This window comes from Phyllostomus discolor, chromosome 6 (assembly GCF_004126475.2).
Source record: "Phyllostomus discolor isolate MPI-MPIP mPhyDis1 chromosome 6, mPhyDis1.pri.v3, whole genome shotgun sequence".
NCBI classification, from domain to species: domain Eukaryota; kingdom Metazoa; phylum Chordata; class Mammalia; order Chiroptera; family Phyllostomidae; genus Phyllostomus; species Phyllostomus discolor.
In genome coordinates, this window is record NC_040908.2 from 50,465,885 (window position 1) to 50,485,500 (window position 19,616).

General features: G+C 40.5%; 1 protein-coding gene and 1 long non-coding RNA gene across 2 annotated transcripts; both read left to right on the forward strand.

Moving 5' to 3' along the window:
- Positions 1 to 1,614: 1,614 nt before the first annotated feature.
- On the forward strand, positions 1,615 to 19,176 carry LOC118501133. Its single transcript, XR_004903733.1, has 3 exons — positions 1,615 to 1,708; positions 2,317 to 2,319; positions 19,161 to 19,176. It is a non-coding gene; the product is annotated as an uncharacterized LOC118501133 (long non-coding RNA).
- Positions 8,174 to 15,029, forward strand: GKN2 (gastrokine 2). The gene is made up of 6 exons (XM_028517346.2): positions 8,174 to 8,254; positions 10,369 to 10,422; positions 10,859 to 10,996; positions 12,808 to 12,918; positions 13,539 to 13,695; positions 14,810 to 15,029. Exons 1-6 carry the CDS (start codon positions 8,243 to 8,245, stop codon positions 14,890 to 14,892), a joined length of 555 nt encoding a protein of 184 aa, XP_028373147.1. The 5' UTR covers positions 8,174 to 8,242; the 3' UTR covers positions 14,893 to 15,029.
- Positions 19,177 to 19,616: the final 440 nt, after the last annotated feature.

The following is a 19,616-nucleotide window of genomic DNA, read 5'->3' on the forward strand; positions in this document are numbered from 1 at the left end:
CCCTTCCCATGTGCAACTGTCACCCTTCCAGCTGCTGTCCCAGTGGTGAATCCCAGAGTGGGTGGGTTTTCATACATTCTAGATGATGCTGGCCCTTTAAGTGGTAAAAATTCAGCAGTTACTTCTGCCACCCCAACTACTACTAGTTTTTACAGGGATTTGTCTTCCCCATACTAGAATCCTCCTCTGTGTGGTCTGGGCTGAGGCTGGGAATGCTCACTCCCAAGATAGTCCTCCTGTCTGATCCACCACCACTGCTGTGGTGGCTGCTGCCTTTCTGCACCTCATTGCCTCTCTGCCCATCTTTGTGAGTTTGCCCCTCCTACACATCTGGATGAATGTCTCTCCTTTAAATCCTTGGTTGTTGGACTTTCATACAGCTTGATTTTCTAATGATCTGGGTGTTATTAGTTTTGAGATATGGTTGTAATTCTTTCTATGGTTGTGTGAGGAGGCAAAGTGTGTCTACTTATGCCTCCATCTTGACTGGAAGTCCCAAATGCTTTTCTATCAAGGTGATCATATGGCTTTTAATTTTTATATTAAAATATGTGGGATGATATTGATTTATTTTAAAATATTAAATGAATCTTGAGTTCCCAGGCAAAAACTTTGTGTATTACATTATTATTTTCATATATTGCTATATTTGATATGCTCATATTTTCAAAGATTTTTTCATCTATGTTTGTGAGGGTTATTGGTCTGTGTTTTCTTTTCTCATGATACCTTTGTCTATTTTTTTCTATTAGTGTATGTATATTGGACTCATACAACAAACTGTGAAGTGTTAGCTTCTTTCCTACTTTCTGGTAGAATTTGTGTAGAATTTACATTATTTCTTCCTTAAATGTTGGGTAGAATTTGCCTGTAAAGCCACCTGGGCCTGGAGTTTTCTTGGCAGGAAACGTTGTAAACTATCAACTCAATTTTTTTCATTGATATAGGGCAATTCAAAGTATTTATTTTTTCTTTAGTGAACTTTGCTAGTTTGTCTTTTTCAAGGATTTTGTCCACTTTATTTAGGTTGTTGAATTTTTAGACGTAAAGTTGTTTGTAATAATTCCTATTATTCTTTCAATGAATGTAAAATCAGTAGTGATATAGTGATGTCCCCTTTTTATTGGTGATGTTAATAATTCATATCTTCTTTTTATTGGGCAGTTTAGCTACAGAGTCATCAATTTGGCTGATCATTTAAAATAAGCCATGGGTGCTTTTCATTGATTTTTTCCCTTATTTTTTATACCTAATTTCATTGATTTCTGCTCTTTATTATTTGTTGCTTTGTGCTTGCTTTGGGTTTAATTCCCTATTTGTTTTCAGGTTCCTTAAAAAGAATAGTTAGATCAAGTATTTGAGACCTTTCTTCTTTCTAATGTGAATATTTAATGCTATAAGTTTCTAAGTACTACTTAAGCTTCATTCCACAAATTTTGACATGTTGTACTTTTAATTCCACTTAATTACATATACTTTCTAATTGCTTGTGGCTTCCTCTTTAACCAATGGATTATTTAGAAGTGCTTTTAAAAATGTTCAAATATTTAGGGGCTTTCCAGGTATCTTAGTTTCATTTAAATTTAATTAAATAGGCAAATCTACTTAATTAATAAAATATATGCCTATGACCTCATTACCTGAGTAATTGGTTGCAATATAGACCTGACTTAAGGAGCCCATCTTCATCATTGCCCCCTGAGACTCAGTGAATATGACAAGGATGCCAACTGTTCAGTAATGCCAGCCTTTGGACACCAAGTCTGCCACTCCCCAGTAACAGCCAAATGACCCAGATTCTGCAAGATCCTTCTCCTCATGTGAAGGCCACTCTCTATGCCACCCCCAACTCTTTCAGGGACACCCTGACCCAAGGATAGGTAGGACAGCAGCCCTGTGCAACTGGAAATAGATACAAGAAGATGAAACCTTTGCCCATTGCCCTTTATATGATTATAAAGGGGTGTACCTGAAAAGGGGGGTTTATTGTAATGGGTTGCAGCCAGGGCCCACCCCCAAAAAGGGTTTATAATGAGGTCCAGAACTTGGGGTATCCAGGAAATATAAAAATATAGGTGAACTGAGAGATGGGAGACATGGAGGAGGGCCATTGAGAGTTATTTTGTATATCAACAGTTGGCCAATTTCATACCTGATATGCAAAAATGGTTATTTTACATATCTATAACTGCTGGCTAGCTTCATAGATATGTTAAGTAGCCATACTTTGAGCCAGGGACATGAGAGTGACTTTGACCCATGATGTAACTGGGAGGTAGCTCCCCCTAGTTACAATGCTTGTGTGAGAGCTTGAAGATGGTTTGCCCCACACCACAGGGCCATGCCTGCCAGGGTTAACTATGGAAGCCAAGAAAGGCTTGAAAAATACAGGAAGGCTGGCAGGAGTAGCTGATTATGGGAGGAGTCAGAAATGGGGTTGCAGAGGAAGATTCCTGTGGGAATTTAAACCCAAACATGGCAGCCATGTGGGGGCAAACCACACGGTTTTGGGGCTCCCTTTACCGCATGGCTTAGGAAGCAGGAGAGCAAGATGTAACAGACATGCAGAGCTCTCTCTTAGCAGTTTAGAAGAACACAGGAAAGACAATGCAGGACTAGGGACAGGGACAATAAGGGATTAAGAAGGACAATACAAGGACAATGTGAGACCTTGCAGGGAAGGAAAGGGGTGAAAGGATTCTTGCTGGTGCACCATGAGAAGGTGCCATGTGGTTTTGGATTAAGAACTGGAGATCATGGGGATACAGCTGGTAGTGTTGGGAACCACGGCAGACCTGCCAGCCAACCACAGATAACTGAGTGAAACCAGAAGTGAGCTGCAGACCTGTTTTTCTTCTTCTGGAGGATGGTACATCTGATTGACATGTTCTAACAATAGTCTGACAGGGCTAAGAGGGAAGGAAGGGCTGTGTGTGTCTGTGGGTGTTTTAAGGGACTTTGGGATTTTAATGAAGACATTAAGTCATTACTCTAAGTCTGTATAACTTTTGAATAAATAGTTCTTTTCACACACACACAAAATTAATTAAATAATACTGTCTGAATTTGCAATTCTCTAATAATTTATGAGGCTCAAATATTTTATTTATAATAAAAATGACAATAATATTAGGTAAATATCGAGAGCTTACCCTGTGGCAGCTGCAAGTATTTTATTTATGTGAGCCATCAATGTTCACAAAGATGTTTTGAGCAGGCACTTTGCTATCCTTTCTTTCCACATAAGAAATTAGAGAAGTTGGAATTCAAAGAGGCTGTTTCTGGAGCTTCAGCTCTTCACCACCTCTTGTTAGTGCTTCTTCTTCCTCTAATTAGATTCTTTGCCCATTAAAAAATTATATTTGTTCATTATTTTCCCATGGACTCATAAAAACATTTTGTAAATTGAAAATATTACCCTTTGGAGATTTCTAGTAAGCCCCTGACAGTTTATTAATAATAAAAATAAAGAATGCTGCCCTGGCTGGTGTGATGTGTGGACTGAGCACCAGCCTGCAAACTGCAAGGTCACAGGTTCAATTTCTAGTCAGGGTACATGCCTGGGTTATAGCCCAGGTCTGCAGCTGGGGTTGTGTGAAAGGCAACCGATTGATATATCTCTTACACGTTGATGTTTCTCTCCCTCTATTTCCCTCTTCCTTCCCCTCTCTCTAAAAATAAATAAATAAAATCTTTTTAAAAACAGAGAATGCTATTTATTTTTAAGGAAATGAGAGAATATTACCTTTGCCTTGCATGTGTTAAAAGTATTTTTTTGAGTTTTAAATTTGCCTTTAATTTTTGCTTTTAAAGACCAATTATCTTTTTATATTTTATGCAATTAGGCTTATATATCTTTATTCTTATGATTTATTCTAATACTTTTAGGCTTGGAAAAAATCTTTTCTGTTGCCAAAATTAGATCAAGGTTTACTTGTATTTTCTTGCAGTGTTTTTCTTATTTGCTTTCTTTTTAAAAATTTTATTTCATTTTATTTGTTTCCATCACTATTTATCATCTCACACATTGTTTACATGTTTTTTTTTTTAAATTGGGAATTATTTTTCTTATGATAAGATCTATATTAGCTCGCCCAAATAAGTATACCCTCTTCCCAGGACTATTTAGATTGAATCTTTTTTCCTCTCTAAGCAGTTTTGGGCCTTTTCTTGGGTATGACAAAAAGAAAAAAAAGAAAAAGAAAAGACAACATGATAATGAATTCATAGGTTGACTGCACCATATCAAAGAGGAACTTTGGGAGAGTGGGGGAGCAGAGGAGAGGTTATGTTATGGCCTTAGGATGTGGATTTAGGGTCCCTAAAAGAAAGGAGTGGTTATTTATATAACATAAAAAGCAATGAAGAATATAAATATGTTTTTGCTTGTCATCAATTGATATGGCCAACATAATTTTTACTTTGGATTATCATATCATTCTACTCATGCCTTTCCCTTTGATACTTAACATTTACTATATTATAATAGTTATTTGTGTTTTATGATAGCAAACTCTCTGAGAGCCAAGATTCATTGCATCTAGTTCATCCTTCTGTCCCTTTCAGAATGTTCTCCCCATGATTTTGACAAGGTGGGAAGTCACTAAGAATAGAAGGAAGAAAGGAGATAAATGAAAGAAGGAGAGAAGAAGAGGAGGAAGAAAGATAAAATGGATAAAGGTAGTATGAAAGAAAAATAACATGATAAAAAGTGGGGTAATCTAAGATATGGAGGAGAGGAACATATAGTCAAATGATTTGAGTGTCTTTTGTGTCAACTGAGTACCTGAACCTTTCTCTACCTCTATCATCCCATCTTCTTTCTTTTATTTAGAATATTTCCTCACTCTTACCCCTTGGGGAGATTAGTTTAGAAGGAGACTACAGAGTGAGTTAAAAGCCCATCTAAGAGTCTTCAAGTTTGTCCTAGAGTTGATGGAGAATTTTAAGTCTTGAACACAAGAGCGATGTTGGCATGGTGGTGCTTTTAAACCATGAATTAATAGTGATTTTGAGGATGAAACAATGGACAACCTGAAAGCAGGAAGTACAATTTTGGTCTTTTGCCATAGACAGGCTTTCTTTCCCTGGCAAGAGCTAAGCTTTGTTTCTCTCACATCTAGATATGGTAGTGTAACTGGTCTTTACCAATGGATAATGAACAGATGTGGCCATTTCAGTCTGAAAAAGTTAAAAACAGATGTGTCTTCTCAAATTGTTCATCTAGACTCCCATCTGCCAGTTCAATGGGGTCAGAATACTGTGAAGCTACATAGTGAAAACAGGGAAATTGCCTAAGGAAGAAGATGGAATCCACAAGTCATCACTTGGAGGAGAGCCACCCATCAAGAAGTCATCTGTGTTGGACTTTATGTGAATAAGAAATAAGTTTATTTAATCAAGTCACTGAGATGTACATGTTTGTTATAACAGCTAGTGCCAATCATTTTAATTAACATCATTGTGACAGGGATAGTGTGTGGTGATGATGACAATGAATGGAATACAGGCTGATGGGTTGGAGGGAAAGGAAAAATGGCAGAAGAATCAAGGATAACTTCAAAGTAAGCCTGTAGACCTGGAGAAGTTGTCATCAGAAATAAAAATGTCCAAAAAAGAGCAGCTTTGGGGAAAAACAATGCAACATCCTTTCTTTTAGGCATGTTGAACCTTATATATTATGGCACATCCAGATGTAAAACAAAGAGTTGCAAAAGTAAATTGTGGGAGAGAATGGAAAGGGAGAGAGTAGGGGTGAAAGAGAGAAAGAAAAATATTGCAAAAATAGAGCATTTAGTTCTCATAATAGAAAAGGTAACAGTTACAATGAGTTTAAACTTATGTAAAGAAAGGCAACAAACCAAGTGAATTTTTATTTAGTTTGAATAGAATAGCAAGAAAAAGTCTTATTTTTGCCACTAATTATACATATATGACCTTGGCCATGTTTTGTTTTGTTTTGTTTTAACCTATTTAAATCTTAGTTTCCTCATGAGAGGTTTGAACAGGATTTGAAAACAGCTCCTTCAACCAGAACCACCCATGGAGGTTTAAAAGTCCCCATGCTTGTGCCCCTTCTCAGATCTACTATACCAGAGCATCCAACGTGTAGGTGCCACCAGCACGAAGCCCTTCCAGGTCAGCAATGTTGTCCCCTCAGTGGAAGCTTAGTCATGCATTTCAGTTTTAAGAACTTTTACAGTGTCTCATTCCCGTATTGAAAAGTTTTCACCATTGAGTTTGTGGATAGGCCTAATTTTTCCAAGTCAATTTTTTGGTCAAGAAACATTCTGTTTCTGGGAGAGAGGTTGAAAAGATGGGTGAAAAAGGTGAAGGAATCAAGGAGTACAAATTGGTTGTTACAGAATAGTCATGGGGTTGTAAAGTACAGCATCTGAGGTATAGTCAATAATATTGTAATAACTATGTAAAGTGTCAGATGGGCATGAGATTTATTGGGATGATCACTTAGTAAGTTATATAATGTCTAGTCACTGGGGTGTACACCTGAAACTAATATAGTATTGTATGTCAACCATAATTGAAAAATAAAAAATGGTATAAATTAAGAAAAAGAAGAAGAAACATTCTGGAAGCAGAAGCCTCCTTGCTAATACCCCCACCTCAGTAAGGCAAGAAGTTATACTTATCTAGTAACTAACAGAGAGACCCTATCAGACTAGTAGTTACAAGCGCTGACTGTGGAGTCAGGTTAGGCTCAAATTCTCTCCTGCCCCTAGAGCTGTGTAAAGTGAAGGAGTTACTTGACCTCTCTGTACCTTAGTTTTCCTATCTGTAAAATGGGACATGAATAGGAGGTAACTTAGAGGGTTGTTATGAAAATCAAATGAATCAATATATTTAAAGTGCTTAGCAAGTGCTAGAACACATCAAGTACTTCTCAAATGCTCACTATTATCATTAGGAAGCCTATAGACTCAGAACCCCTGTGGACAGGCAGGAGACTAAGTAGCGGGTAGGAGGTAATACCTCTGTCTGCTCTCATGCCTATAGGAGTAGGGACCAGCTTGCTTTGGGGGTATTTTGGAGCCAGATATGGGAGCAAAGTGGAAGACATACCACAAAACTATAATCCTTCTTGCTGCTGCTATCTCAGAAAGCTTAAGAAAAAAAAGCACATTTTACATCTACCCCAGCTAAACAGCCTGCAAGCAGAATTCCAGTGAACCAGGAAACTTAGTAAGCTATGTATTTCAGTTTTACTGAATAAGTAAAACTTAGTAAGCTATGCATTTACTTAGTAAGCTATGCATTTCAGTTTTCAGTTTTAGCTTTACCCAAATTGCCCCGATGTCAGTGTAGTTGTAGATCAAGGACGTCACGCATGCTACTTCTTTGCCTACTGTAGTGCTTCGCCCCCTTTGTAACACCTTTGCAACTTCTTATTTGTTTTTGTATTTCTCCACCTTCTGAGTTCATTATCCCGCCCTTACACTCCCTACATTTTTCTGATTGTAGCATTATAAAAATTAAACAAATTAAACTTTATTCTCTTTATTTTTTGAATCTGAGAATTTCTCAATATCCCTCTGTCAATAACTGTCAATAAATCACAGTTTTTACTGTGTTTTGGGCAAGGAAGGCTTAATGTAAAAATTTGGTTAACCCTGGTAATTGGGTAGAGAAATCTCTGAGCCCTATTCCTCATGAATCTCTGGAAATTGCAACCAACTCTAAAGGGGAGGAGAAATAAAGTTAAAGGTTGTTTGTTCTCAAAACAGGCTTCCCTCAACCACTCTCCTTGCTTCTAGTCTCATGTCCATTCCTTAGGTGGAGGAATTCAACAAGCAGGGCAGGGACAAAAAAGATGCTGAGTGGGGCCCAACTCAGGTCTTAGGGGAAGACTTTATTGTCGGGGCGCAATATTAAGAATATGCCCTTATATGTCTATGACAAGTTTGTGGAAAAGGAGCATCTTGCAATGTTTTTAAAGGGTGTAAATTGAACTCTCAAGTGCAACAGAGAGCAGATAAGCAGGGAATATTTACAGAGTGACCAAGTGGTGAATTTTCATTACTGACTAATGGACTTCATTGATATCAGGTTATGTGGTTGGGTCTCAATCCCGATAAAGGAGTTTGCTGGGGTGTGTCAGATATGGCACAGCTTTCTCCAAAATGATCAGTTTGGAAAGCAATTTCCACACCTTAAACCCAATATAAAGGGTAGAAGCTGCTCCAGGCAGCCTTACTTGCTCCAGCACCTTTTCCCTTCAGACAAAATGAAAATCCTTGTGAGTATTTGCTTATGCTTCTTTATGCTCTTGTGGTGGCTGTCTGCAGAGTATGTTCATATCCAATATGTCTTGGATTTCAGGGTTCTTAGACAAACACTGTGTGTGCTTCTAAGCTTCTGTGATTAAATTAATGATGTCTTTGTCAGGAATAGTGTTGAATATTAAGTCAAATAGTTGTTTGTCTATTGTCTACTTTTTGAGATGTTTCTTAAAAGAAAAAAGAAAAATTTTGGAAATACCTAGAAAATTTTAATTTGGAAAATATTTAAACATAATTCTTATTATGAATTTTAGAGGAAAAGTAATCGTTTTAGGATAACTACATTTACTATCTAAAAGAGAAGTGGTAAGTTAAAAATAATAATGTCAGTAATATTAACGATAGTAATAATAGCAGCAATCATTTCCTAAATGTATTCTATGCCTTATGCTAAACATTTCACATGAATAATTTCATTGATTCACTTCAACAACTCCAAGAGCTGAGTAGTATTACCCCATTTTACAGATGAGAAGACTGAAGCATAGAAGAATGTGATTTTCCCAAGCCAGTGAATTTGGAATTTAGCCTTGAAATTTACCCAGCGTAGGCCCCACTTACAGGAGAAATGACAAAGCATCTCTGTCATGACCACTCCTACTCCTCCAACTGACTATAGCCCCGACCCCACTCTTTCCCAAAGCTCCTCACCGCAGTGCTCCACGGGCAATTGGACTATGTTCTGATCTTTATCAGAACTCCTTCCTCCAGTCTCTATCCCTTATTCTCATTTAGAAGCTGAGGGAGAAAGTAGAATGATAAGTACCTCCCCATAAGGTGCTAAAGGCTGTTAGTTTAAAGAGTTTCCTTTTCCAGGAGTCTCTTGATTTTCCAAGAGGAGGCCTGACCTGAATCATAAAACTGTAACTGTGGTATATTAATCTCAGTGTTGGATGGGTGGTTATTTGGAGGCAGGGGCTACTTCCTGAGCTCTCTCTAATTATACCACTAAGGTGGTCAGTCCTCCATCTACAGTCCTCTGTTCATGCCCCCGTATTAAATCCATTAACAGAATAGCATGGGGGCGGGAAGGAGTGGTGGGGGAGCGGGGTGGAAATGGAGACAACTGTACTTGAATAACAATAAAAAAAGTAAAAAAAAAAAAAAAGAATAGCATGGAAGTGTTAGAGGCTACTGGAGCCACCCAAAGCCAGAGAAGATTTGACCCTATGCAAGTGAGCAGGTGGGATACCTGCACACAGGTCTTTGCTAGACACTGCCCGCAGTCATCAGGAGAGCGATGTTATTGGCAATATAAAAAGTACAGTAGAAAAGTCCCACTGACAGTTCTCAAAAATACCTACCTTCTAGCAGACCCCCTCCAGCCACAGTTTTCAATAATAGTACAGGTCACTGTGATGTCAGAAGAGACTGCACAAAGCCAGGATCAGAATATTGCACTTGACTTTTACACAAGTACAGCAAAATGTCAGACCTGCCTCACTGTCAGTTCCATGACCTGCTGGCCTAACATTTGTCTGATGGTAACATTAAGGCACAGGTTGTAGGAGAACAAGGTTTTCCTTGATGTCACCCTCAAAAGTTAATCATGTCCCAAGCATCTTATTTTCATAGTTTCCCTTAGAAATCCATTCTATCTATTGCCCATGAATCCACTTTTAATCTGTTTTACCACACCCTCCCCCCCCCCTTTTCTTTTTACCAGAAGACACAAATTGACTTCTTGCAGTCCAAAACCAGAATGAATCACACCAGGGTATTCCCACAGTAAAATCAGCCATTTCTTACTGCTCTTCTGCCCCAACTTCTTCCTGGCATAAGAACACATGCTATGTAGAAGTTTTTGATGTTGGAAAGGGCTGGGAATTGGGTGACAGACATAGAACCTTGTATCTGGTAAGAGCATGAACTCAAAAAATACCTGTTAAATGAGTGAATGTGTGTGTAATTTTATACTTTGAAAATGGACTGTCGACGGTCCATGACCACACACCAGTGTCTCTGGGTGTGTTTTCTGAGATGTTTATGCTAGTTCTGCACAGTGTCCCCTCATTCCTCTGTCTTCAATGACTACCCTATAGAAGATGGAAGTGACTGGTCTGTTTTTCAGGTGTTGTCTCTGGTGGTGCTAGCCACCTTTGGAACACAATCTTATGGATTCGAGGTGAGTTGATTCATTATGAACTTTATAGCTTGGAGATGTTGGGAAAAGAAAAGGCAGAAATAAGATAATTTGAAGGACAGTAGGAGTCCATAGTATTTGGGATAGAATCCCAGAAATAACAAATAATGGAAACAACAAGATTGATTATTTCTTTCCAACTATAATATCTTAAAAAATGTAAGGTATTACTTTAAAATATGGCCAATCTCATTTTTCCTGTGATGTCATTGCTTTTCCTATGTAATAAATAATCAACTATGAGGAAAAGTTTTACATTCTTATTTTAACATGTATTTTCAGTCTGGGATCCCAGAAGAGAGGTTTTAGGCTTCGATTTCTTGTTCATAGAAGGTGGGAGGCTTTATTTTGCTGGGAGGGATCCTTTAAAATGCGTGGGATTTATGGAAATACCATTATTTTTTTGTTGTCAATCTAGGTGTACAACATCATCAGCCCAAACAACAATGGTGGCAATATTCAAGAGACAATGACAATTGACAATGAAAAAAATGCTGCCACCATTAACATCCATGCAGGATCATGCTCCTCTACCACGGTTTTTGACTATAAACATGTAAGCAGCAAGGGAATTTTTGTATTCTTCAAGACTAGGCTTCGGAAGGGCAGAGGGGCAGGCATTTTGGACACAGTTGAATTCTAAAATGTATCCTGCAATTCCATCAGGATTTCCTTACTTCTGCTTTTCCTTTTAAATGATCAATCTATTGATTAACCAACAAACAAAATCATTTCTAAGAAAAAAAACATGACAGGAACACATGTTTACTTGACCTTTTTAGGTGGAAATTGGAAGTGTGATGATATTGTCTCACTACAGCTTCAGAAAGAATGATCAAAGCCCAGAGCAATGCCTGGAACACAGATTCTCAAAAATATTTGTCAGATAAATAAGAATGAATTAGGGCTTCTAATACAAAATATTATGCAAAAAGACCAATTATGAAAAAGTTGCAAATTGCCAGAAATCCAGCGCAACTATACACATTTAAGTAGGCATGTAGGCTACACAATAAATCATGCTTCTTCTGTAAGAAGGCAAGTATGTTAATTAAAAACACCAAACTATTTTCAAGTTTTAGTTGCTGTTATTAATACTAAGTCTCAGAAACCTACTCAGAAAACTTATTCTGTCCTTTATCCAAGTCTTCCTCTGTTTGTTTTCCATTTGTTCCACTAACATTATGAGTTTGCTTTTAGCTGTGCCCAGTAGATGTGGGAGAGCTGTTATTCATTTCTTGTTATTCTTTTCTCCTTTTCTTGTAGAAACATCCTCACATGCTTCCTCTCCACTGGTATGGGGGGCTCCACATTTGAGAGTGTGGGGTCTTTGAAAAAATACAGTTTAAAAGGAAGCTGTACTGAAATTGTTTCTAGGCAGTTTCCAAAGAAATCCTAAAAGTATCTTAAAAAATGGAGTGGTGAGGATTTGGTTTAAGTCTCTTCCACTATTGTCACACTTGGCCTGTGTCTATTTTTGAATTTTAGGAACTGGCAATTTGTGAGAAGTGAAAAATAGGAAGTAGAAGGGTGTATGTCTTACAGAGTGTACCATTATTTGGAACTCTGAAGAGTTCCACCCTAGCTGAGGATTAGATGGCCTCAGGTTCCTTCTGGCTCCATGGTACTCATCCTCAACTGCTCTTCCAATTCTTACTTTTCCAACCCATCCCTACCCGACAGCTTGTTTTAGAGGTAGAGAAAAGATGGGGAAAAGGTGGGGAAAAGATGGTAGAGGAGGGAAGCATATATGAAGCATGTGTGGGGGGGGTGAAGGTAGGTGTAGGTATGATAAGCAGAATTTCTAAAGCAACAGTGTCCAGTGGAACTTTCTGCGGTGATGGAAATGTTCAATATCTGCATTTTCCAATAGGGAAGCAGCTAGCCACTTGTGGCTATTGAGCCCTTGAAAAATGTGACAGAGAAAGTACATTTTAAATCATATTGATTTTGATTTTAAATTTAAAGAGCTATAATGTGGCTAAAAACTAACATATTGGGAAACACAGTTCTAAAGAATATTGTATATTCTCCAAATCCAGGAAGAGGCTGGACAAAATGTATAGAAAGAGCCAGAGAGCTCTGCTTCTCAATCTTTCAGATCACAAACTGCAGACCCTTGTTCCATGACATGAAAAGTGGGGCACAAATCCTGGGTTCTCACAATTTCAGAGACAGAGATGACAGTGAAAAAGTAAAAATACTATGTCAAAGAAGTCAAGTGGACAGGACTGACTGCAGATTGAAGAGAAATCACATGTACTCACTGTGCATGCTCAAGGCTTTCTCATGGTTCATATGTCATTCTCACCAAGTTCACAACCCAGGGAGCTGGGAGGGGCAGTAACTGTGCTCTTGCTGCCTCAGGGCTACATTGCATCCAGGATGCTCTCCCGAAGAGCCTGCTACATCCTGAAGATGGACCACAAAGCTATCCCTGCCCTGGACCAACTCAAACGGTACATCTACGAAAGGCAGGTAAATATTTCCCATTCTTGAGCCAGGGATTACTGATGACTATGAAAAATGAAGAGGGTAAAGCGATCATAATACTATACCTTACTGCTCTCCACTTATTAGTATTTTCACATTTATTGTTTTTGTTGCTGGAGTATATCTCTTAGCTTGATTTCCACCATACAACCCCAAATACAAGAAATTTTAATAAATTCCAGTGTTTCTGTGGAAAGGGCTACACAACTTCTTTTCTCAGAGCAAGGCTCAAAGAAATAGTGGATGGCAAAAAAGAAGTGGAGTTATAATATCCAATGATGCAAGGTGCAAAGAAACAATATAGTATAGACAAAATAAATAAACACTGCATGAAGCTAGATATCTGGGGTGTGATTCTCCCTCCATAGCTTTCCATTTGTGCCACCTTTGGCACAGGAATCACTCTCTTTAGTTTCACTGTCACCACCAGTGAAATAATGTTGGTAACAACAAGGCTTCTCTGGAGACCAAGTGGTCAGGAAGAGGCGATATCTAGAATCCCTGACCTTCTATTTAATAATCTGAAAAAGTCACCAGTTAGAATGAGGTATACCAGATGATATCAATTTATTTCTACCCAATCCCACTCTCTTATACCGGTCTAGGCTCTGAACACCATGTTCTCCAACAAATACACCTGGGTCAAGTACAACCCACTGCAGTCTCTGATCACAGACGTGAAATGGTTTGTGTTTGGGTCACCCATTGAGCAGCTCTGCAAACATGTCCCCTTGTATAAGGGGGAAGTGGTTGAAAAGACACGTGAGTACCAGTAAATCATTCCTTCACCAAATATTTTCTGAAAGCTCTAATGTGCCCCACACTCTGCCAGGTGTTGTGTGAAACACAAATAAATAAAAAACATGACTCGATTCTGCTTACTTTAGGAATTAAATCCCAACCATGTTAGGAGAGATACAGAAATGAAGAAAACCCTGCCTGCAAGGAACATGTAGTCTGGTGGAAAAGCCAACCCATTAACACAGAGCATGGAATAAAAGCAGATCCCTGGGTGTGAAGGAAAGGCTATTGTACTGTACTATTGGAAACCCTAATGTACTGTACATGGTGTGCATGGTGACTGCAGTTAATAACATAACACTGTATGCTTGCCAGTTACTGAGAGAAGTCGTAAGCATTCTCACCACACATGAAAACCGAGTTACCTGTGTTAACTATGTGATATGATGGCTGTGTCACCTTGATCTTGTGATCTTTCTACCATGTGTATATACATACATCAAATCATCATGGTGTACACTTAAAATATATACAGATATGTTTGTCAATTATTTCTCAGAAAAGTAATATTCTCAGAATCCAGGATAAAGTTGGCCCAAGAAAAAGCAGGCAAAGTGCCCTGGCAGGGAATAAAAGTCCTGAGTCATCCAGGTAGCACATGTCACTGCAGTCACTACTGGTATTTTTATACAAAGTCTCTAAATACAGAAGAAAGGCCAGAGGGAAAGAGAGGCTGAGCCACAAGAGCAACAAAGAGCAACAAAAATTCCCCCAGAGTAGTGGAAGGTAGATAAAGAAAAAAAATAGCATTCAATACATTTGCACTGCCCAGAAAAACTTCTAGTGAAGACATTTTTCTGTTTGTAAGGTCATTAGTATTTATGAGTAAAGACACATAGGCGTGGCATTAATGTATAACATCAATTGAATTGAGCCAGACAGTACTTCTTGGAGTTGTCACTCTATTTAAGTTAGTATATTATTTTCCTTTGCAATATGAGTATAGCTAAAATCTTGGGCAACATGAAATTACATGTACAGCCACTAGTCAAGACATTGACAAGAGGTGCTGGTTTGCTGCATTCTAATAATGTATTTCTTAATGTCCTTTCTTCAAAAATGTTCCCCTTTTCAGAAAACATCGGTGCTCAAGGCTGTGCAAAGGCTGGGCTCCTGGGCATCTTTGGGATCTCCATCTGCGCGGATGTTCATGTTTAAGCATCAGCCCACTGGTTGCATCTTTTCAAAGAAATACATCCTTTGGTTTCTACTCAGCAACCAAATTAAATTCTGTCCCAATGCCCCAGCTAAGTTTGAGATTCAGTAGTAAAACATAAATACTACATTCACAGATATCTGAGTGTTTGTTTTTTTGTAAACAGCAAAGGGATGTCAAGCAATGTTTATGTCAATATGTGGAAGGAAAGAAATTTCAGGGATTTCAAGTGAAGTACATACAGCATGAAAATTTCCAGATAATAGGGTTGGGTCACATGCAGACTGGTCAGTGGATATGAGTCTCCGTATTTGCTGCTGCTCACTGACAAGTGGCCCATTTGTCTGCCAACACACAGGGGGAGGAACCAGGGCGGTGCAGGGGCTCAGCTGCTGAGGTGAAAGGAACTATCCCCTCTAACAAAGCATCCAATTTTGAGGGTCACTTACATGACTTTTAGCTCATCAAAGCAGTAGGCTCAACCTACTTTGATGTACTTTGCTCCAGAGTGAGGAGAGGAGATTGTTAGAACACCCATCACCCAGAAAAAGATGAACCTTATTGAAAATCTTAGCAGAAGTGAGAACCTAATAGGAAATTCCAAGCCCATAAATAGAAGGGAAGCAATTTCACTATTTCAAAGAAATTGCATAATATGAGAAAATTTCCCGATCATATAGGTGGTTCTCCTGTTGACTGACCATCTGGGTGCAAGTTCGGGAAAAAAAAGAAGTACTTTAACAAGAACATCTATCTGTCATCAACTGTCCCTGCTCCTAACACTATACTACTTATCACCATTACTGAATACAGTTAAGGCACTGAATACAGTGCCCGAACCCATGGCTCAGCACCAGGATGGGTTTGCTAGAGGAAGGGGCCCACCATAGTCAAGAAAGTTATTTTTTTGTTGGGGAAGGGAGACATTTGTTTAAAAACATTTGTAATAATAGTAAAAGGGAGTATAATAAACTGCCAAATGAATGGTAGAATCTATTAGCTGGGAACTGGATATTTGCAAGTGATGAAACCCAAGTCTAACAGGGATGGAATTTATTGTCTTAGCTTACTATAGAAGGAGGAATATTCTTATCTTGGGTGGCTAGAAGTAGGTATTTTAAGGTGGCCAGACTCTTTTTCCCTCTGTCTCAACTTTTCTTTCTCCTTATCAGCCTCAGCATCTTACACTGGCTTTCTCCATGAGGGCAGAATCCAACTCTGCTGTTGGCCCCAAGGTCCCCATTACCCCATGGTCATCCTCAGAGAGAAAGAGATTCCTTTTGTTTGAATTTCAAATTTAAAAACTTCTGGGAAAGGACCCTAATCAAATCATTTGGGGGCACATTCTTACTCCTGTGGCCAGGACTGGTGGGGTTGGGGCTGGAGGTGGGAAGAAGGGGTGTTATGATTGGCAACCCCCTTTCAATCTACTGCTCAGAGATGTGTTATCTTCATTAATTTTTATGATAGTCCCATTGTTAAAACAAAACTTTCAGTTCTACTTTCTCCTTTAAGTCAGTTAACCCTGCTCAGTGCTAGTGTCACCCTGAGCAGCAGGCAGAGGAGCGGGTCCATATGGCAGTCTGAGGAAACACCACTAGTTGATCATTGCTGTAGGCAGTCTACAGAAGCTCTGAGAGGCTCATGCTCCACTTGTACAGGGTTTGGGGACAGGCCAGAGGGCCCAGTGCTGTAGGGATGTAGGCTCATGGACAGTGACAACTCTGCTCAAGGAGTATGCCTCAGGGGACAGCCTGGGTAAGAGAGAGGGCTGGGGATCAGCCTGGCTGAGGGAGAGGGCTGGGGGGACAGATTGGGTGAGGGGCAGGCCTGTGGGGGACAGCGTGGGTAAGAGAGAGGGCGGGCGGGCAGCCTGGGTGAGGGAGAGGGTACAAGCACCACCACAACTGACACAAGCCAATGGAAAGGTTCTGTAGAAAGAATTGCCGAGATGGAGGTCAACTGTAGGGTTGGTATCTCCACCCTAGGTGGGCAGCAGCTTATTCTAGGCAGGATAAAGAGCTGAGCTCCCGATCTTTGAAAAATTTAGGACGGGTTTGCAGGGAGCTAGAGAACAGACAATGGGCAGCTACTGCCCTGGGCTATGGTCCAGCTGCCTACACCCACAGACCTGAGGCTCAAGGCCAGTGGGTTCTTCCCTGAGGCTGCTCAGAGCAGCAGGAGAGGTGGGGACAGTTAGGAGTGCTAACAGCTGGGGTGGAAGGGATCATGATTTTCCTCCCAAAGGGAAGTCAGTGGAAAGTCATTCTCTGTGCTAGGAGACCAGGGAACTTGACCTCTGTCTTGGATATCCTCTCTCTGAGAAGGGCCTCCTGAGCTAGGGTGGAAGTTTTGCATGAATCTCAGATTTCTTGGAGGTAGGGTTTTGTGTGGTTCCCAGCTGGGATTTAGACATGACAAAGGCTTTCTGGTGATCCCTCAGAGTACATGTTTGCAGGAGGATAAGGGCAAACCTCAGGAAATCTGACGTACTATCTTGGCCCAGCACCAAATCCTGGCTGAGAAGAGCACCACCCAGTTCAGGTCCCAGCAGGCTCATGCTTGAGGCCTCGGGGTGGGGATGGGGACTGTGAATAGAAAAACAGAAGGTACAAAGGACAAAAGCCTTTTCTTCACCACAGTTTCTCTAAGAAACCAGGGCATGTGTGGTCACGGTGTGAATTTAGTGTCAGGTCACGGACTGACACTAAAGCATGGGGGTGACACATTCACCATTTCTGCACTGAGTCCGGAAGTCTGTGTTCCTATGTGCCCCGGAGGCTCCCCCATCAGTGACCACGATGACAGCATCTGAGGGGCAGCTGGTGGTGGTGAAGACAGCTCAGCTGTGGGTGCCCAGTCCCCTTTTCCCCATCAGGAGAAGGGAGCACTGGCGGTTTTGGCAGAGGTTCAATGACAGCAGCTGCCCCAGGAGAGAAAAAAAAGAAGAGAAAAAAGGTACTTCTTGGAATATCAAAGGTCAAATTCTTAGCCACCTCTTAGGCACTCCCATGGGAAACTTAAAAATTAGTCCAATGGACTTTGCAAGTTTTTCAATCACAGGTGAAGGGCACCATCTGTTATTAATGTTAGTGTGACCATATTTTAAACAGAAGGCTGGTAGCCCTGAGAAACATGGACTATGTTTGGGTCAGAATCGGGGCACTGGACTTATATTCAAATATGTGAATTTTCCTGAGTGCTGGATTAGACATTAACAATAGTCATCAGTAGGTGGTTCTATAGACTCGTGTTTGTGTCTCCCTTTGAAGTCCCCAGAAAGTTCCCTTGTAACTTCCACCACAAGCATGGACACAGTGAGAAGGACACAGTGAGAAGATGGCCATCTGTGAACCAGACAGAGAGCTCTCACCAGACACAGAATCTGCTATACCTTCATTTGGACTTTCTAGCCTCCAGAACTATGAGAAATAAGTGTTTGTTGTTTATAAGCCACCCAATCTACAGAATTTTTGAAATTTGCCCTCCTAATTCTGACTCCTGAAAGACCTAAGTCCTAGTATGTACACAGAAGATTATTTTTCTAAAAAAGATTTTATTCATTTTTAGAGAGAGGGCAAGGGAGGGAGAAAGAGAGGGAGAGAAACATCAGTGTGTGGTTGCCTCTTGCATGCCCCCTACTGGGGACCTGACCTGCAACCCAGGCATGTGCCCTGACTGGGAATTGAACTTGTGACTCTTTTGTTCACAGGCTGCATTCAATCCACTGAGCTACACCAGTCAGGGCAGAAAATTCTTTATAAAATAACAATTGAACTTGTAACGTGAAGGAACAAAATCTTCCTATAAGGTCTAGAAGACTGCCAGGACAGAGCTATTATAGCCCAGTTAATGACAGCCAAGAGTGATGCTGCACAGAAGCACAGCAGGCCTTGAACCCCGAATTTCTGGGAGAGGTCCAGTCTAGCTAGCTGGGTCTCTGACAGGATGGTTCCATATGTAAACAAACATGATGGGTGCATTTGGGTCCTTGAAAACTTCCAGAAGTAACAGGTATGTTACAATAGTCGGGAGGAGCCTGAAGGTATTGGGAATTTCAGGAGGAGCTTAAGCTCAGACGTCTGGGGTGGGGATGGGGGAATTGGCATAAGAGCAGTCAGTAGGCCAGTTCTCACACCATCACAGAGGGCTCGGGAGCAGGGGTTTGGGCAACTGTAATAGGGACTCAGGCACATGGGATAAGACAGGGACAGGTTCCCAGAGCTGGAGTGAAGGTGGAGGCTGGCTGTCAGGGTCGAGGTATATATAGGTTTGGGTGAACTGACAGCTATGGTGACTTAACTCTGGGAACTCACTGGGTCAGGCCTTGAGGCTAGATACTGCTCTGTGGTCCTCTCAGGGCTTTCGGTTGATTAAGCCTTGGCCTGTCACATATCTCCATTTTCCTTAACCTCAGCAAGCTACATGGGACCAAACCCATGGGTTCCAAGCCTCTGGCCTACCCCATCATACCATAGCTGAGCCCAGAGGTTTATCTTGGGCCTTCCCCTGCAATTGCCTTTCCATTCATGGCTGTAGGTAGCCACACCACATTATGACTCCACAGAGTTGGCACTCAGCTCCGTCTCCTGTGGACTGGTGTTGAGATCACCCAGAGTTCTCCCACTCCATGCAAACACACTCTTCAGCACTCCCTCCTCCCAGCTCCACCCCAGTCCCACCCTATTTAAAATGCTCCAAACTCCAACATAACCTCTGTGGACAT